Raw genomic sequence first — 19,098 nt, forward strand, 5'->3', positions numbered from 1 at the left:
ACCCCCCCGGAGGGGCTGCCCTCGAGAGATCCTGCACTATGTCAGGACCTCTTCTTTGAAGCCTTCCGAGAGATAATGACGGTCCTCAGATCCATCCTAGTCCGGAGGCTTTTAAATTCCTCAGAATTTAATGTATTCAATATTTCATTTAATCCTCAAATTAAATGCAGCCAGTTCTTATATTTTTGAACAGACTGAATATATTTAGAATACAAAAAAGAATTATAGCTCGTAATAATTCGCAAGGTATTTTAGGGAAATAGAGAAAGGGAACTCCCGTCTACTCAGATCCCTTAATATATACATACACATACACACACATGCATAATTACGGACACGTGATATATGCGCAGCCTCGGCAAACGCAAGACCCGAGCCGTATTTTCATTCTTGCAGACTTAATCTACGCGCTGCCTCGGCAACGCGAGATCCGAGCCATATATTCTTTAATGAAAACTCAGTCTACGCGCTGCCTCGGCAAGCGCGAGATCTGAGCTATATTCTTTAATGAAAACTCAATCCACGCGCTGCCTCGGCAAGCGCGAGATTCGAGCTTTGCAATAGACTTTTATTCCCTCGAGAATAAAGCCAACAGGAGTGGAGCTACAAAACTCCCGCTAGTGCATACTTTTCTTCGGGACATTTTTATGAATGAACACGGTCACTGTCAGTTGTGAGCTGACGTGCACGCTCCACTCCCAGCAAACAACACATAAATCGTGTGTATCCCAACTCGCTTTGTAGTGTAGCACAGGGGGAAAAATCAAACTGCTGTTCACGATTGATTTGTTATAAACGTGTGATTTTGAAACACGATATGTGTGTGTGACTGTGAGGTGGCGATCCTCAGATCGATATCACAATATCCACCTCCTCAGAGCTGGACATGTGAGTATCGGTGCCTCAACCCGGGGGAAGAAACCGCAGAGCGTGCTTCCACCTGGGAGACGGCGCTGAACCTGGCTGGTGAGGGCAGAGAAAAGGCGCGCCCGTCTCTAATCCCTCTGTCAGATCCATTTGTGAAACCCATGAACGGAGCCTCCGCCCTGCCTCAGCAGAAGCGGGACCCGATCCGCGGGGAACACTGCAGCAGTGTCCTGAGAGCGAGTTTTTACAGTGCACACAGACGCTCCCTCGAGAGCTGCCTGGGCTCACTCCCATTTCACTGCTGTTTCTCGCCATAATACGTGTCTTTTTTATATATAAATATATGGATTGGTGTGAGATACTCTTGTCCTCAGACGAAGAGATCTTGACTTGTTTATATGTAATAAGACAAACAACACCAAATAAGACACACAAGATACAGAGAGCGCTTGCTGAAGACAACAGAAGCTGGCGTGCTTTGTGTTCAGGTGTGCTTTATAGCTTCCTGATCCGTGACGTCACCCGCCTCTGACGTCACGTCTCTTCATTGGTTGGATACAGAGGTGCTTCACGAACACAAAATACAGAGGGTTCCCATCACGTCATTCGACGTAGCGTCGATAGTTCCCACGAAAGGGAACCACTACTTTCTGTTTCAAACTTTCACATAGCTTCTTTTGGTTATAAAAACATTAAAAATTCAAATCTAAATTTTGATTTTAAAGGTTTATTATAAAAACTGGTAATTTTTTCCCCAAAATGCAATAAATCCATGACGCTTTTTTTTTTTTTTTTTCAAAATGCAATTAATCCATCAATATAAGTTATTTTTTACAAGTAATTTTTTTTAAATTGAAAATACACAACAAAGTAAGTTGATTCACACATATGTATATATATATATATATATATATATATATATATATATATATATATATATATATATAGGGCAGGACTAGTTTTTTTCCCATTGGTTGTTGGTTGTAAGTAGAGATGTGGGCGTAGCACTTTAAGTGTATGCAGATGAGCGTGAGCTTGCAGGGGGGGAAGTTTATGAGGACTAAATATTAAAAGATCAAGGTATGACATTATGATTAATAACTATCAAGGCAAACCTGGCAAACAAAACACATGCAATGGATGAATTCGCAATAAGATCAATAATATGCATTTACAGAAGAAAATACATGGGGTGAATTTCCATTTCATGCTGACCTAAAGAAATATTTAATATTTCTAGGTCACTAATCAAATAAGTACATCTGTGACATCGATCATGTGATGTTATTCTCAAATCATGGATTCTCAAATACTATAACATTCTGAAATTGTTTATCAATTCAAAATTTCACTCAAATTATGCTGATATGCAGTATGATAATATCATATAATATGATAAAATAGTAAAAAAAAAAATTTGAATGAAAAATGCATGTAGAAGTATTTTCACTAGGAATGAACAGGGTTATGAATGGAGTGGCGTTCATCAGACTCACATTAAGGCCAAGCCCAGGTAGTTTGCAGTGCTGCCCCAGTACATGGGGTTATCCATCACATTAAAAGGGAAACTGGTCACCTTCTGGTCCTTGAGGATGCCGAAATAGTCACCTGTTTAAAGATAAAAAAAGAGTTTGAATAATTCCAGTGATGTCTGCACCATCTTTATATTCTGCAGAGACTTTATATTCTTTCTTCTCAGAACTCTAATTAGCCTGTAGTTAATATTACGCGCAAGAGGACATGAAAGAGAGTTCATTTCAATATTCACGCTCTGTCTGAGACATGTGCTTCAGATGTGTGGGCACTACAGGTCTTCTCTGGTCCAAAAATCTGACCCGAATTGACCCAAACCACTTCTTACCTGAACCTGACATGCATATATATATATATTTTTTTTTAAAGGTGCCGTACAATGGAAAATTTAATTTTCCTAGGCATAGTTGAATAACAAGAGTTCAGTACATGGAAATGACATACAGTGAGTCTCAAACTCCATTTCAGAACAGGCGAATCTCAACATAACACTGACTGTTACGTAACAGTCGGGATCATTAATATGTACGACCCCAATATTTGCATATGCCAGCCCATGTTCAATGCATTAGACAAGCCAGTATTAACGTCTGGATCTGCGCACAGCTGAATCATCAGACTAGGTAAGCAAGCAAGAACAATAGCGAAAAATGGCAGAAGGAGCGATAATAACTGACATGATCCATGATAACATGATATTTTTAGTAATATTTGTAAATTGTCTTTCTAAATGTTTCGTTAGCTTGTTGCTAATGTACTGTTAAATGTGGTTAAAGTTACCATCGTTTCTTACTGTATTCACAAAGACAAGAGCCGTCGCTATTTTCATTTTTAAACATTTGCAGTCTGTATAATTCATAAACACAACTTCATTCTTTATAAATCTCTCCAACAGTGTGTAATGTTAGCTTTAGCCACGGAGCAAAACCTCAAACTCAATCAAAATCAAATGTAAACTTAAAAATAAACACTGTACTTACACGATTAGACATGCTGCATGACGAACACTTTGTAAAGATCCATTTTGAGGGTTATATTAGCTGTGTGAACTTTGTTCATGCTATTTAAGGCAAGCGCGAGCTCCGTGGGGGGGAGCACGAGAATTTAAAGGGGCCGCAGCCTGAATCGCTGCATATTTAATTATGCCCCAAAATAGGCAGTTAAAAAAATGAATAAAAAAAATCTATGGGGTAATTTGAGCTGAAACTTCACAGACACATTCAGGGGACACCTTAGACTTATATTACATCTTTTGAAAACACGTTCTACAGCACCTTTAAAGAAAAACCCGACCCGAGACAGACCAGATGAAATTAAACCCAAGTCCATCACGACAGCATTTTGATTCGAACGATAAGTAAAAATGGAGCAATGGAGTCTAATTACAGAAGCAACCATGCATAAAGTCCACTGAACGTAGAAGCGTGGATTCAGAGTACTAAAAATTGAGATAATGTTGTCATAGAATTGTTTTAAATGATAAAATTTTGTTGAAGCCGCAGCTGGAACCAGCTTCCAGAAGAGATCAGGTGTGCTCCAACAGTAGCCACATTCAAATCCAGACTCAAAACACATCTTTTTATCTATACATTTGCTGATTGAGCACTGTGCTATGTCCGAACTGTTTGCACTTTATTTTATACGTATTATCTTTTTATTCTTTTAATTCCTTTTCCTGTTTTTATTTCATTTTTAATGTATTTTATATCATCTTGTTATTCTGACTTTTAATGCATTTTAAATATTGCTGTCTGGTTGAAAGGACTGGGAGAAACTGAGACTTCCTAGCTCTTCCATCCAGATAGCAAAATTCTCTGTTTTTACTGTTATTTCTATTCCTTATGTTCTATTTTTATTATTCTTTTTTATGTAAAGCACTTTGAATTACCATTGTGTATGAAATGTGCTATACAAATAAAATTGCCTTGCCTTAGTTTAAACATAGTTTAAAATAATTTGTGTCTTCTATCTTCTTTGAAATGACCCGAGACCTGAGGCCACAAATACCGAACCTAACCCGTGTCTGAAGCACTCGTCGAAGTTTTGGACCCGAACCGGCTCAGGTCTTGGGTCGGACCCAAGTGGACCCGTGAAGACTCTAGTGTGCACACTTCTTGCACTTGAATATTTAAATTGGCAAGGCTTAAACTTTCGTGATGTTGCAGCGCTGCCCCATTAACTGTCCTGAGCGTCGTTCACATTTGTTCACATTCATGTTCTCACAACATTGCAATGTTAGAATTCATAGAAATGTTAACTGTCGATTGACACCATTTCACATACTCGCCAACACCGATTTTTACTCGCATTTGGCACTAATTTTAGGCCCGGCATATATATGACATAATATGGATGTTAATTTTTGTTTTACCTTTTTATTTCTAAACCACCATAAAATCATGTATAATTATCTAGAATAAATACAAGTGTAAATGGAAACATAAATTGAAAAAAAAAAAGCAAACAAACAATAAAATGATATTTATAAATTAATTTACCAATACTTATTTCAACTGCTCTGTCAGGCACCATTTTTATTCTTTCTGCCAACTGCTTAATCAGACAAACAAGATTGTGTGATATCACAGGCGGTGAAGGATCCATCTGTGCCGTTTCAAAAACTGACAGGCATCGCATTAGACAAGATATTTCAGGAGCGCTGAATGAGGATCTCTAGCAGTTTTGATCGAACAGGGCTGGAAATTAAACTCTGCAGGAAGACAGATTTCCAAGAACACGACTGATCTCCCCTGCTTCAAGCAAATCATTTACACGAAAATTCAGCGGTTTAATGAAGAATTATGATTCGGCCTGTGCATGTCGACGACTCGTAACTTAAGTATATTCACCCAAAACTCAAAATATTCATAGAGAGATGGTAAAATAAATCCAAATGCATCAGGTGGCTTAATCCAAGTCTTCTGAAGAGATACAATCACTTTATATGATGAACAGAATTAATTCAGGATTTTATTTACATATAATCAATGATCTGTGAACATTAACTTCTTCACCGTATCTCTTTATGAATGTTCTGAAGCAATCAATATAGGGACAGAAATCCAATGATGAATGAAAGTCTTATGGGTTTGGAACGACACGAGGGTGAGTAATTAATGACAGAATTTTAATTTTTATGCGACCCAACCCTTCAACCCTGTGCTAACTACCTGTGCTTTTTCCAGGTCATCCTTAACAAAAGCCCCGTTTGAATTTGTCATCTATTTCCACTATCCCTGCACCACCCTTAAGACAAGTAGAGCACCTTTTATCATCAGGACTATGTAACCAGACCCTTGGTTTTAAACCTTCTTTCCAACTTCTATCTGACCCAGTTTAGCACAAAAGATCTGTTGACAACATGCACCTGGTTGTCCGAGTTCCTAGCGCTTCTTTTATTTAGGTTTCATTTTTTGGAGCATGCATTTATCTGTGTTACATAAGCTTGTACATTGCAGAGCCTTTCAATTGCTCATATGAATACAAGATTTACTGCACACCTGTTATGAATGGAAAATATGCTTCATTCACAAGTAAAAAACAATTGCTAACCTTGAAAACTCAAGCAAAAACCAATGCAACAGGTGAAAGAGGGGCTTCTATCTATCTATCTATCTATCTATCTATCTATCTATCTATCTATCTATCTATCTATCTATCTATCTATCTATCTATCTATCTATCTATCTATCTATCTATCTATCTATCTATCTATCTATCTATCTATCTATCTATCTATCTATCTATCTATCACAACATACATGGCTTTTATAATGGCAAAGGCACAATAAATGTTTCAGTCCACCAATTGCTTACCGTGTTGTAAAATGTCCAGTAAAAGCTGCCTGACAGCAGGACCTACATCTAAACTCTCTTCTCTGAGTTCTGTAAATGTTGCTTGATTGTGATTGGTCAGACACAGGTGTTAGATACCTGGCAGTGCTGTCCGTGAACTAAATTAGAGGTACATTATGGTCAGAATAGGTCAGGTGTAGAGGTGTGAACAGTAGTAAATCCTCACAGAACATTAAGTACCTTTTGGACATTGTTAACCTCGGGTAGAGATGGCACTGTCCCCTAAATAAAGATGACCCAGTTACTCATTCTTAGGCAACTGGAACTACGCTGTAAAAAAATATTTTTTGAAGCTGTAAACAAAACACAGGTTATTGGTGTATGTTTTACACCAGTATTTTTATAAAATACTACTTCAGTCTTAATATATATATGGGTCATTCACGAATAAAGTTTTTAAAAGTGTAAAAAAACAAAAAAAACATAATGGAGATATAATTAATTTTGAAGTTTTAATAATGAGATTATGTGGTTTTTATAATCAATTAACTCTGCGTTTGTCATTTTTTACAAGATGGACAAAATTTGTCACCAAAAAAGTCATTCAAAATTTCGGTTTTACCGATTGACACTTTTGGTTATACCGAATGATGATATTTTCAAACAATGCTAACAGGCTGATATCTAGCTAGCTAGCAAAAGAACAATCAAACATTTTATATTTAATACAAGTTTTTAAAATATTACAACATTTTCCATGTTTTATAGCGGTTGCACCGAATGACCTGATGTTTCAGGACATGCGTATGAACAAGTGAAAACATGAATTTTTCAAATAGTTAAGAGAGACTTAGTTTGCTTCGTGACCATGTGGTCCTTTGCAGGTGTCTGAATGTTGTCACATCCTGTCACATGATACTGACCACATGACTTGATCCAAAATGGTCTCTTTATATTAGTTACTCCGAATGACATCAATGAAATTTATTTTTCCAGACATTATTTCTCATAACAAAGCAACGACTTCTACACATAATGTTGATACCATTTTGCACTATGTTGATATATGATGTTATAAAATCATGCCAGAATAAAAAATATATACATTTATTACATTTTAAGATATTTTAATCACTAATGAAACTCCTTCGGAGAGTTAAACCTTTTGACTTCAAAATCTTTAAAATACCTTTATATGTAGCACAATATAATTAAAACCTTTTGAATTCAATAAAAGAGATCTAGTTTATTTATCTAACCTTATTATTATTAAGGCCTTTGGACAAAAAAAAAAAAAGACCTGTCACGTCACTGACCCAAATATATAAATTGTATAAAATATTTTTTGTAAGTTTACACAAAAATATGAAGAAGAACAACAGTTTTCAACATTGAATATTTCTTGAGCATCAAATCATCATATTAGAATGATTTCTGAAGGATCATGTGACACTGAAGACTGGAGTAATGATGCTGAAAATTCAGCTTTGATCACAGGAATAAATTAAATTTTAAAATATATTCACATAGAAAACAGTTATTTTTATTTGTAATAATATTTCACAATTTGTACTGTATTTTTAAGCAAATAAATACAACCTTGGTGAGCTTAATAAGACTTTTTTTCCAGAATATTTTTTCTTTCAAATCATACCAACCACAATCTTTTGAACGGTAGTGTATATGTACATGTATGGAAGGCCAGAGAGCTGTAAGGTTGGATGTGGTGCAGAAGTATCAGTAGATGGATTTACCCAGGAAAGTGCCAGTAACGCCCAGAGCCATGAAGCTGCTGATCACAAACAGAGAGCCCAGTGTCATGAGAGCTGCTCCTGCATAGTACACTTGTACATTATCCAGCGGCTCCCAGCGAGGCTGTCCCTTCATGGCAACTGTAATACTGAGAGACATAACAGAGATAGAAAGCAAATATCAGTGAGTGAAAAATCACTAAAACACATTTGATTCTAAATATAACATTCCAGCCAGCATTTGTTTGGTCATGTAATATATAACAGTGTGTGAATAAAAAGAAGCAAATCATCCTAACACATGTTCACAGGTCCTTTTCCAAATAACACACTAGGGATGTAACAGTAATGGGAAAAAAAAATTAAATCGTACCATTCTCCACACTTGTGAGAGCAGCTGTCCTGTCATCTGTGGGTATGTTAATGTATGGCTGATTAATGTATTGCTTTTCAGCATGTGAAGGAGACAAACCGCTGATAGAGCTGCTGTGTGCATCATATAAATCTCCTGTCTGGGAAGTGGGAACATTCTGGCTTCCCGATACATTACAACAGCATTGTTACTCTAATATGACCATTAATTTGACCATCATCACCACGATATTTTAAAGAGCAAATATCTTCTGATTGGTTGTGACTGTAATAAAATGAAAATTCTGTTATTAATTACTCACCCTCATGTCGTTCTACACCCTTAACACCTTCGTTCATCTTTGATGAACACAAATTAAGATATTTTTGATGAAATCCAAGAGGTATTGGCTTGTCCATAGACAGCAATATAATCAACACTTTCAAAGTCCAGAAAGCTACTAAAGACATCATTAAAACAGTCATGTGACTGCAGTGGTTCAACCTTAATGTTATGAAGAGACAAGAGTACTTTTTGTGCTCAAAAACATAACAAAAATAACTTTTTATTGAACAATCTTCTCTTCTGTGTCATTCTCATAAATTTTTTATGTCCAACGCTTCCAGGTTCTACGTCAGAATGCCGACTTATTATTGGCCGAATTAATGTGCATGTGTTGTGTTGATCACATGATCAGCTTTGGCCAATACCAAGCCGGCATTCAGACGTAAACACAGAAGCTTCACTGTGTTACTGCATCACCTGCATAAGATAATGACAGGGAAGAGATTGTTGAATAAAGTCGTTATTTTTGTTTTGTTTTTGCACAAAAAGTATTCTCGTCTCTTCATAACATTAAGGTTGAACCACTGCAGTCACATGACTGTTGTAACGATGTCTTTAGTATCTTTCTCGACCTTGAAAGTGTTGATTATATCGCTGTCTATGAGTCATATACCTCTCAGATTTTATCAAAAATATCTTAATTTGTGTTCTGAAGATGAACAAAGGTCTTACAGGTGTGGAACGACATGAGGGTGAGGAATTCATGATTTGGGTGACTTTAGGTGTCCATGTTACAATGTAAGTACACATTTAAGTACTGAGTACTTACTATAGAATTAATTACATTACTAGTTGCATGTATTTATGCATAATTTACTGTTATTACTATAGTAAGTACATGTAAAATATGTAACAAGGACACTGTAAAATAAAGTTGTTTTCCCTTTGAATAAAGTTTATTTTTCTGACCCAGTTGGCAGATATATTTTTCTTGTTTTATGTATAAACTAACTTAATTTTGATATTTTATTCAGAAAACAAGACTTTATATTTTACATCATCTTGATTTAAGAATGTTTAAGATGTAACAAGAGAAAATGAGTAAGAAACAGCTGAAAAAGAGCATTTATTAAGAGATTGTGTCCCACTGCTCTACTTCCTATTATTCTCCCCGCATGAAAAGAGAGGACCACATAAACACATCCGGACCTTCAGTTGACTGCTCTATTAGCGTGGGGTAATTTTCACCATCAGCAGGGAAGTTCTTCCTCACAGTCCCACATCTTTTCAGACAGGAGAAGAGTGATTATTCCCTGCACCTCTCTTCTGCATCTCTCTTTCAGACCCTTACACAAAAGCGGAAACCAAATAATTGGGACTTCATTGCACATTACACTTATTGAGTTTTTTTTTTTTTTCCCAGAGAAAAAGGTCAGTGTGTTACGAAAGTGAACCACAATGCCTGTTTTCAAGGCCTTTGGGTAATGGCTACATGAAAAAAAAAAAAAAAAAAATCACCATGAAATCAAAATGAACCATTCCTATTTTTTATGGAATATTGCAGTATTTATTATAAATGATTTATCCATCCACATCATTATTGTGCCTCATAATCTTGAATAAGAATAACTTCCCCTCCCTCTTGCAATGACATCTCTGATCTGATGACGACAACCTGTCACTCACATGAGATCCACCAATAGCAAACCACAACCATTCAATCAATTCCCCACGCCCTACATTTGTTCTTGTTTGAGAAGCTGTTTCTTCTAAAAAAGACTAACTTCCGTTTCATGTTGAATTTACTTCAACAGGGATAAAGATGCACTTTAAAGGTAAAGCAAAGGTAAAGGTAAACAACTAACAACTCTTTAATATCTCATAATTCTAATAATAATTGCATCTCAATATAAAAATGGTCTCATTCATTTTAGGAGAAACATATGAGGCACGGATGATACTATATGACAGTATAAACTGTTCACAAATGTGACCCGTCACGGAAACCAGGGACACAAGTCGGCCGCACAACTATTGAGCAACCTGAGAAAGAAGCGTTTTTTTTGCAGAATCTGTTAGTTGAGATCATGAAGAAGCATCTCCGTGTTTTAGATAGCAGTATTGGTTTATTTAAAAGCGTACATTTTGAGGTTGAAATCAGCTTGTTTTTCTGGGATTCTATCTCGCAGTAGGGGCATGTCATTGTCTGTTTGTATTTCCATACTGGAATCGGATACGCCGGCTTTTGTTTCTTTTGTTATTGCTGCCGCCCTCCAACGGAAGCGTGGCTACTTATTTATGCAGCGCTCTGGCCGGCTCTAGCTGATATCAAAATTTAATGAAGATGGACGCCGCAAAGAATATCGCAGACGAGCTGAACCGTGGCCGTTACACCGAAATTGTTTTGAAGTACAACATACGGCTGGATTCTTTAGCTGTGAAAAAAGAGTGTCAGGACATGCGAATTATTGGACATTTAGAGGCAAACAGATGCATAGTGCAAACTTCAGAGATGGTTACATCCACAAAGAAGACCCCGACAAAGAGAAAGTGTGCCCGAACAACTTATTTCATTGGAGGCAACAAGATCTTTTCTGTTTCTTATGGGGTGAGTTTCCATAAACATCAAAGTTTGTCGTTTTGTGTTCGTTCTAAGAACACGTAGGCTACACGTTATCTCATGTGTCTTTTGTTATTAGCTAGCTCAGGACTGTCGTTTTAATTGTACATTACTATAATGGGCTTTTAGATGGTAATGTTAGCATGTTAATTTGAATAACGCTTCAACTGCTTGAATTGACTGGTGTGAATGACTTAGCTCATGTAAACCTTACTATTCTTGAATTGAATGTGACGCTAATAATTTTAGCCAGTTAAAGTATCCGTAGCCGTAAAATGTGCGTTATAAGTCAAAAGTAAAAGTATTGAAGAGTTTAATGTACAGGATTTTTTTAATCCTTTGACTCAAACCAGGTCTAACCACTAACTGGTCTAAATCAGGAATATACGGTTATCACAGAATCCTGTTCAAAAAGTTCTAATGTCAAAAAAGATAAATTACTGACATTTACAATGCACATTATCCTTTATTATTAATAGTATGCGGTCCCATCGCGTCTGTCGTTGCTATGCAACCATGCAGCTTTACAGGGGGCGTGGCTTATCTAAATGAGATGTAAATGAGCCCTATTTTCACTCCCAGCAGGTGAGAACAGGCGAGAACTGCAAAATCTTTAGGTCATTTTCTGCCCTTTGAGCTTTTTTGAGTGCCTACCTTCAAATGGCCACAACTTCTCCAAATATTATCAGATTTCCATGTGTTACACATCGTTAGAAAGCTTTGAGACTACACTTTCAGAATCTGTGAATAACTCAAAATGCCCCAGAACCGACTTGTGTCCCTACTTTCCGTGACTGGTCACAAATGTATCTTGGATGTACAATTATACAATCAAAAGCATACAATTTTCTGCAGTTGGGTATATAAGTATATCCAACTTTATCTGCATACAAAACACGACTATAATGCATAAAGATATTACTCACCTGTGGTTGAATTCTTGTTAAATTAGACATTTGTCGTCTAAAATTTAGCTTTGCTCCAGAGACTTTTTTGCATCAACCTAATTTGAGTAAAACAGAAAAATGCGTAATCTAATATTATTAACCTTACTTTCATGTAATAAGTTAAACAGATGTTAGTCTTGTCAACATTTGGGAAAAATTTTTTGTGTTCATTGTGATATTGTTTAAAACGTTCCTTTTCAAAGGGGGTGTACTCATTTACGCCGTGCACTGTAAGTGGACAACAATCATGGAAGTGTTGAAAATCCACCACAGTGAGTGTGTTTTAATGAGATGTTCTCCACAAATGTTCTCATTTTGAACCCAAAAGTTCAGCTTTTGTCTCAATGCTGGAACAGGCCTTCAGAAAACCTGAGAAAGCCACAAAGTGTCTTTGAAGAGCTGTTTTTTTTTTTTTGGGTCTGTGGAAAGCCTCTCATAAGAAACCTGTTCAGTATTTTTCTCATAATAGCAGCAAGAGACACCAGAAGACATCTTTGTGAGACACCCACACCAGCGACGGTGCTAAAGGTCTTGCATTGGTAAGCTACACCTGACTGTGCTGATAAAGGCTTGAGAAATCCTTTTGTGACTGTTATGAACTTCAAGAACCTCTGTTGATCAGGCTTTATTTCAAGCAAGCATGTTTTGTTGTGATTGCCTACTGAAGAGGTCAGGGCAAACCCACACAGGAGCTTACTGGAACGTGTGATTTCAATGTCTGCGCTTGATTAGAAATCTCAGAGGTCACAATATGCCGTACCTACATGTACTTCTGAAGCTCACAAGACTACAGATGCCTTCAGTAGGAATCGCTCTGAACGCTGGACATTTTCAATAAAAACACCAATAATTGAAGTGATTCAAGTAGTCAGGCATAGTATTATTTCTTATGCATGTGCAATATAAATAAACTTGCCTTGCCTAATAATTTAACAATACTGTTTTAACCTGAATATCGACTCTCACTACACTCAAACACACAATCACACACACTCACACTCCCTTAAACTCAAACTCACAATCACACACTAGGAATGTAGGAACAGTATGTCCAGTAGGTCAACAAGCACGATCTACCTTCATCAAACCCTCAGAGACCATCAGAGAAAACAGACGAATATCGACTGCCGTCCCGTGTCGCATTGTGTTCACGTGCATTCAATTTCTGAAAAGAGTTTTAATGTGCACTCTCCAGAAAGACATGATAAAGATAGTAAAATTATCATCAAGGAGGGCTTGTTATTGATCATTCTGAGCATGTGCGTCAAACATTAAAGCTCTTCCTTTTCATTGACATGTCTTAAGAGATGAGGACAAAACACTCCAAGGAAATCTGCCTGTGAAGACTCTTGTATTTTGATGTTTATGTGTTCACACAGTGCTTTATTTTCCCAAGATAGACACAACCGTGATGTGCTGACTCAACCAAACGACAGAGAACCACTTCACAAGCTCGTATTCGCTCAGAGAGACGGAACAACACACCAGATAAATGTCTGATCACATGATAAAAACGTGCCGAGTGGGCTTCTTTAATACCGCACAAGTGGAGGAAATAATAATTGATTTCTTTTTTCCTCTAATCCTCTTCATTTATTATCTTCATATGAACGTCTTACACTTTTAGCTACAGATAAACTTTTCAATTTCTTGTATATTTCATGTTATATCTCAGATCTTAAAGTGGTAAAAACTTCATTTTAATTAATTAAACTTTTAATTTTAATTTGTTTGGCTGTCAGGCATTAATACAGATTTCAAACTGGATTTAACCAGTTAGGAATGTTTTTGAAAAAGATTTAATCTTCATATAGCTGTGAATTTTGTGGACTGGAAAAAGAAAGAATTTTGTCATTGTATTTACTCAAGATTATTTTGAAAGGATTTAGAAACCTATATTAATAGAAAACTGGAGTATATGACAGCAATGTGTATATTTGTTTTGCTTTTTTATTTTCAGAATGAAGTTTTGGAAAGTAAAGAACAATATATTGTACAATTATCCTATTTATTTTATTAGGAAAATATCATACACAGTACATGGGCTCTTTGCAAACCAAATGTGTCACATTTTATAAATGAGATTAAATTAAACTTAAAGCTCTGAAAACATGCAATGTCATAAAAGCACTGACATTTATGTCTGCTGGCAGCTAATTCTGTTAAAAACGTGACTGTGTAAGGCTTCTTGCTCTTTTGGCATTGAATAAAAGTAAAGGAAAACAAAGAGTTTGACTTTTACAGGTCTGTAAATTAAAGTTAGTTAAACTGCAGCTAGTTATCCAGCCATGAACAGTGTAGGTTTCAAAAAATAGACCCCCTGCTTTAAAGTGAAGGGGAAAATATGATCTCAATGACTCAAATTGGGTGACATCAGTGCGAAAAACAGGACAGTATGTACTGATGACCCATTTAGCTGATTAGATGATCATCTTCTGTTGCTTTCCTGAAAATGCTCACTTAGATGTGCGGTGAACCCAGAGATAAAGATAAAAATGGCGTGAACGTTTTATTTTTCATGAAAACATCACCTACATCATCTTTCTTATATAATTTTTCAAATAAATCCTGTGAGTGCAGATGTAGGATGGATGAAACCGTATTAATCTCTGACACTCTACGCAGGTGTGTAATTGGCAAAATGAAGGTCAGTGAAATAAATGGCCTACATTTTCAGGTACACACACACACACACACACGCGCGCCGCTTGTAATAGCAGCTGGCGAAGACGCGGACGCAACTGAGTCTGAGTCAGATCTGCTCTATTGAGGTCAGATGTTGGCATCTCATGTTAGGTAATGGTGACTGATGAGGTTTGTGTGGACGTGAAATCACAGCGCTGCTTTCAGAACTCTATATAAGAGCGAATGAAATAAGACAAATGTCTGATGAGAAAGAAAGAAAAGGTCATGTTCGGGTTATGGAAAGACACAGCACAGTTTTTCCATCAGAAATTACTATTAAAGTGAATGAAAGCTCATGTGGGAAAGGATTATATGAAGGAGTTTATTGCAGCCCTCCAGAACCAAACACGCAGTATCTCCTCCACAACATTTTTGTGTATTAAAGGGGTCATGACATGAGAAATAAAACTTGCCTTGATCTTTTGACATCTTTGTACCATTAAAACTTCCTGCAAGTTTCATTTCTCAAAACGTTTTACTCATTGTAAGTATTTCATTCAGCTCCAAAAAGTTTCGTTTTGATATTGCAGGATTTGTGACGTCACACAGGAAGATATATTTGCATATGCCCGCCTCCAAAGCAAGACATCAACAAATGGTTATACATCATCACACCATAGGCCCCGCCCATTGGCATTCAGTCAGATACAGTACACAGATGCACGTTCAGTTCAAATGTGCCACACAAGTCCTGAAAAGTGAAGCCAAAGCATCTTGATCGCCCCCAGGTGGCTGCATGCAGTATAGATCACAAACCCCGCCCTCTCCATGTATTGTAATGGAACGTGAGACAAACTAACCAGTCAAATTACACATCAAAATATGATGGTTTATGTCATTTAAGTGTTCGTCCTTTAAATAAGTTTGTTTTTAGTTAGTTATTGATGCTATAAAAACACAGGTTTTGACATCATGATTGACAGCTGAGGTTGACAGCTTCTCTGAGTGAAGTAGCCACTGAGGTGCCAAAAGACTTTTGGGAGGAGACTGGAGCTTTAACTTTAATTTCCACATTTCCAGAACTGTTTATTTCACACCAACATAATGAGGTGTTTTGAGTTTGGGCGGGACCTTTATATCGCGGCTCCACTTCGCGCTCACTATGCGCAGACTCGAGATGTCCGCGCCATATTGGCACATCGGCAGCTTCAGTTACTACAATGGAAGACAGTGAAGGTGCGTCGTCCATCTTTTTTGTCTATGGTTCAGTTTCTCACAAACTCCACGCACTCAAGTCTGTTGACAACAGGACAAATGGAAGAGTGAAAGAACATAAAGGAGCTCCGCCTTAAAAAGGATCATTTCACACATATATATATTTTTTGTGTGAAAACTTTAATAAAGGTGGAATGGAATTGAAAATTGAATTTACCTCGGCATAGTTGAATAACAAGAGTTCAGTACATGGAAATGACATACAGTGAGTCTCAAACTCCATTGTTTCCTCCTTCTTATATAAATCTCATTTGTTTAAAAGACCTCAGAAGAATCTCAACATAACACTGACTGTTACGTAACAGTCGGGATCATTAATATGTACGACCCCAATATTTGCATATGCCAGCCCATGTTCAAGGCATTAGACAAGGGGAGAACGTCTGGATGTGCACAGCTGAATCATCAGACTAGGTAAACAAGCAAGAACAATAGCGAAAAATGGCAGATGGAGCGATAATAACTGACATGATCCATGATAACATGATATTTTTAGTGATATTTGTAAATTGTCTTTCTAAATGTTTCGTTAGCATGTTGCTAATGTACTGTTAAATGTGGTTAAAGTTACCATTGTTTCTTACTGTATTCACGGAGACGAGAGCCGTCGCTATTTTCATTTTCAATTTCACTTTAGCCCATTAACCACGGAGCATAGCCTCAAACTCAATGAGAATCAAATGTAAACATCCAAATAAATACTGTACTTACATGATCTGATGCATGCACCACAAGTGTTTACAAAAACACTTTGTAAAGATCCATTTTATATTAGCTGTGTGAACTTTGTTTATGCAATGTATTAGAGTCGCGAGCTCGTGAGCGGGGAGCACGAGGATTTAAAGGGGAAGCAGCCTGAATCGGTGCATATTTAATGACGCCCCAAAATAGGCAGTTAAAAAAATGAATTAAAAAAAAATCTACGGGGTATTTTGAGCTGAAACTTCACAGACACATTCAGGAGACACCTTAGACTTATATTACATCTTGTGAAAAAGCATTCTAGGGCACCTTTAACATTATAAGTGAACCTCAAGGAACATATTAAAATAATTTTAAAAATCCATGCAATGATCCCGTTAAAACAAAACCACGCTGCCTTTAAAATAGTACATGAATTTATTTGCAGCGCCATCTACTGGTGCAAAGCTATAGTCAAAAACATTGGTAAACATGCACTTAGCTTTGCTTTTCCTTCTGTCATATTTGCTGTTGCCAGTGTTTTATAAAAACGCTATGTGCGACTGAAGCCATACAGGTCAATTCTTTGCATGTTTTGGCTAAAAACAGCCTTGAATGCTGGGTTAAAACAAGTTAGGTTGAAAACGGATTGGGTTGTTTTACCTAACTGTTACGGGTGGCTGGTAGAGAGATGAGGCAGATACGGATTTCCACGATAATAGAGACTTTACTTCAAACAATGGCAATGAACAACAGACAGACACCTTAACAAAACAGAGAACGGACGAGGAGTGCAGGGAGTGAGTGCATTATATAGGAGTGCTAACAATAGAGTCCAGGTGCAGGTGATCTGTGATGATGAGGAGCTGACGAGGGAAGTGAGTGCAGGTGTGGAGAACAGGAGGAACATGGGAATTGAAGTCCAGGGAAACAAGGGTTCTGTGACATTACCCCCCCCTCCCGGTAGGCGCGTCCTCGCGCCGTAGATGTAACAACCGGGAGGGGGGCGGGCGCCCTGGAGACCTCAAGCTGGTGCAGGGGGAGGAGCAAACTGGAGTGGAGGTCTCCAGGGCAGGTTCAAAAGCCATGGCAGGTCAGGGCTGAAGGCAGCCATGGCGGGTCAGGGGCTGAAGGCATCCATGGCGGGTCAGGGGCTGAAGGCATCCATGGCGGGTCAGGGGCTGAAGGCAGCCATGGCGGGTCAGGGGCTGAAGGCAGCCATGGCGGGTCAGGGGCTGAAGGCAGCCATGGCGGGTCAGGTGCAGCGGGCAGCCATGGCGGGTCAGGTGCAGCGGGCAGACATGCAGCAGGCATACATGGCGGGTCAGGTGCAGCGGGCAGCCATGGCGGGTCAGGTGCAGCGGGCAGCCATGGCGGGTCAGGAGCCGAAGCCTTCGAGGCGTTGAGCCCAGGCGTCGCTGAAGGACTGGCGGGTGATGGCGGAACCGAAGGCTCCGCCGACCGAAGCGCAGCCGGGGCTCCAGAAGGCCGCAGTGAAAGCAGAAGGACAGCCAACAAAACGAACACCGGGGGGAGTGAGGAGGCCAACTGAATCCGAGGGACGGAGTGACGGAGCGGAGACGGAGGAGTGAAGTCCAGAGGGGAGGGCAGGCTGATGAATGACCAAGGTGTGAGTGGAGGCAGGATGGAGACTGGTGAAGCTGGAGGACTGATGGGCAACGGTGGAGCAGAGGGAGGTTGGAGCCGGGGTGAAGGTAATCGCCCAGAGGTCCGAGGTGGAGATCTGGGCGAGGGGGCTTGAGGTGGAGGTGCAGTATAGACATGACTTGGAGGAGGCGGGAGAGGGAGGCAGGGAGGGAAAACAGTCTTTGGGCTGGAGGGTTCAAAAACACAGTTCATAGGAGCAGTAGGTTCGGCGGCGGCGGCTGGAGCGGCTGGCTCGGCGGCGGCGGCTGGAGCGGCTGGCTCGGCGGCGGCGGCTGGAGCGGCTGGCTCGGCGGCGGCGGCTGGAGCGGCTGGCTCGGCGGCGGCGGCTGGAGAACTTTGCTCGGCGGCGGAGACTGGAGAACTTTGCTCGGCGGCGGAGACTGGAGAACTTTGCTCGGCGGCGGAGACTGGAGAACTTTGCTCGGCGGCGGAGACTGGAGAACTTTGCTCGGCGGCGGAGACTGGAGAACTTTGCTCGGCGGCGGAGACTGGAGAACTTTGCTCGGCGGCGGAGACTGGAGAACTTTGCTCGGCGGCGGAGACTGGAGAACTTGGCTCGGAGGAGACTGGGGTTGAGGGCCATTTCATCCCCTCAAATACAATTAAAATCCCCACAGGCACTGGAGCTGGCTCTGTGGGGACTGGAGCTGGCTCTGGAGATACTGGAGCTGGCTCTGGAGATACTGGAGCGGGCTCTGG

At 39.1% G+C, this 19,098-nt stretch overlaps 1 protein-coding gene across 1 annotated transcript in view; it reads right to left on the reverse strand.

Annotated features, from left to right (window-relative positions):
* pemt (phosphatidylethanolamine N-methyltransferase) overlaps nucleotides 1–19,098 on the reverse strand; it is a 98,378-nt gene that overhangs the window by 29,499 nt on the left and 49,781 nt on the right. The window contains exons 4-5 of the mRNA XM_067369679.1: nucleotides 7,950–8,095; nucleotides 2,364–2,475 (exon numbers count right to left, since the gene is read on the reverse strand). Of these exons, the coding sequence (XP_067225780.1) occupies nucleotides 2,364–2,475; nucleotides 7,950–8,095 (258 nt within the window). The remainder of the gene's footprint in view (nucleotides 1–2,363; nucleotides 2,476–7,949; nucleotides 8,096–19,098) is intronic.

This window comes from Chanodichthys erythropterus, chromosome 19 (assembly GCF_024489055.1).
Source record: "Chanodichthys erythropterus isolate Z2021 chromosome 19, ASM2448905v1, whole genome shotgun sequence".
NCBI lineage: Eukaryota > Metazoa > Chordata > Actinopteri > Cypriniformes > Xenocyprididae > Chanodichthys > Chanodichthys erythropterus.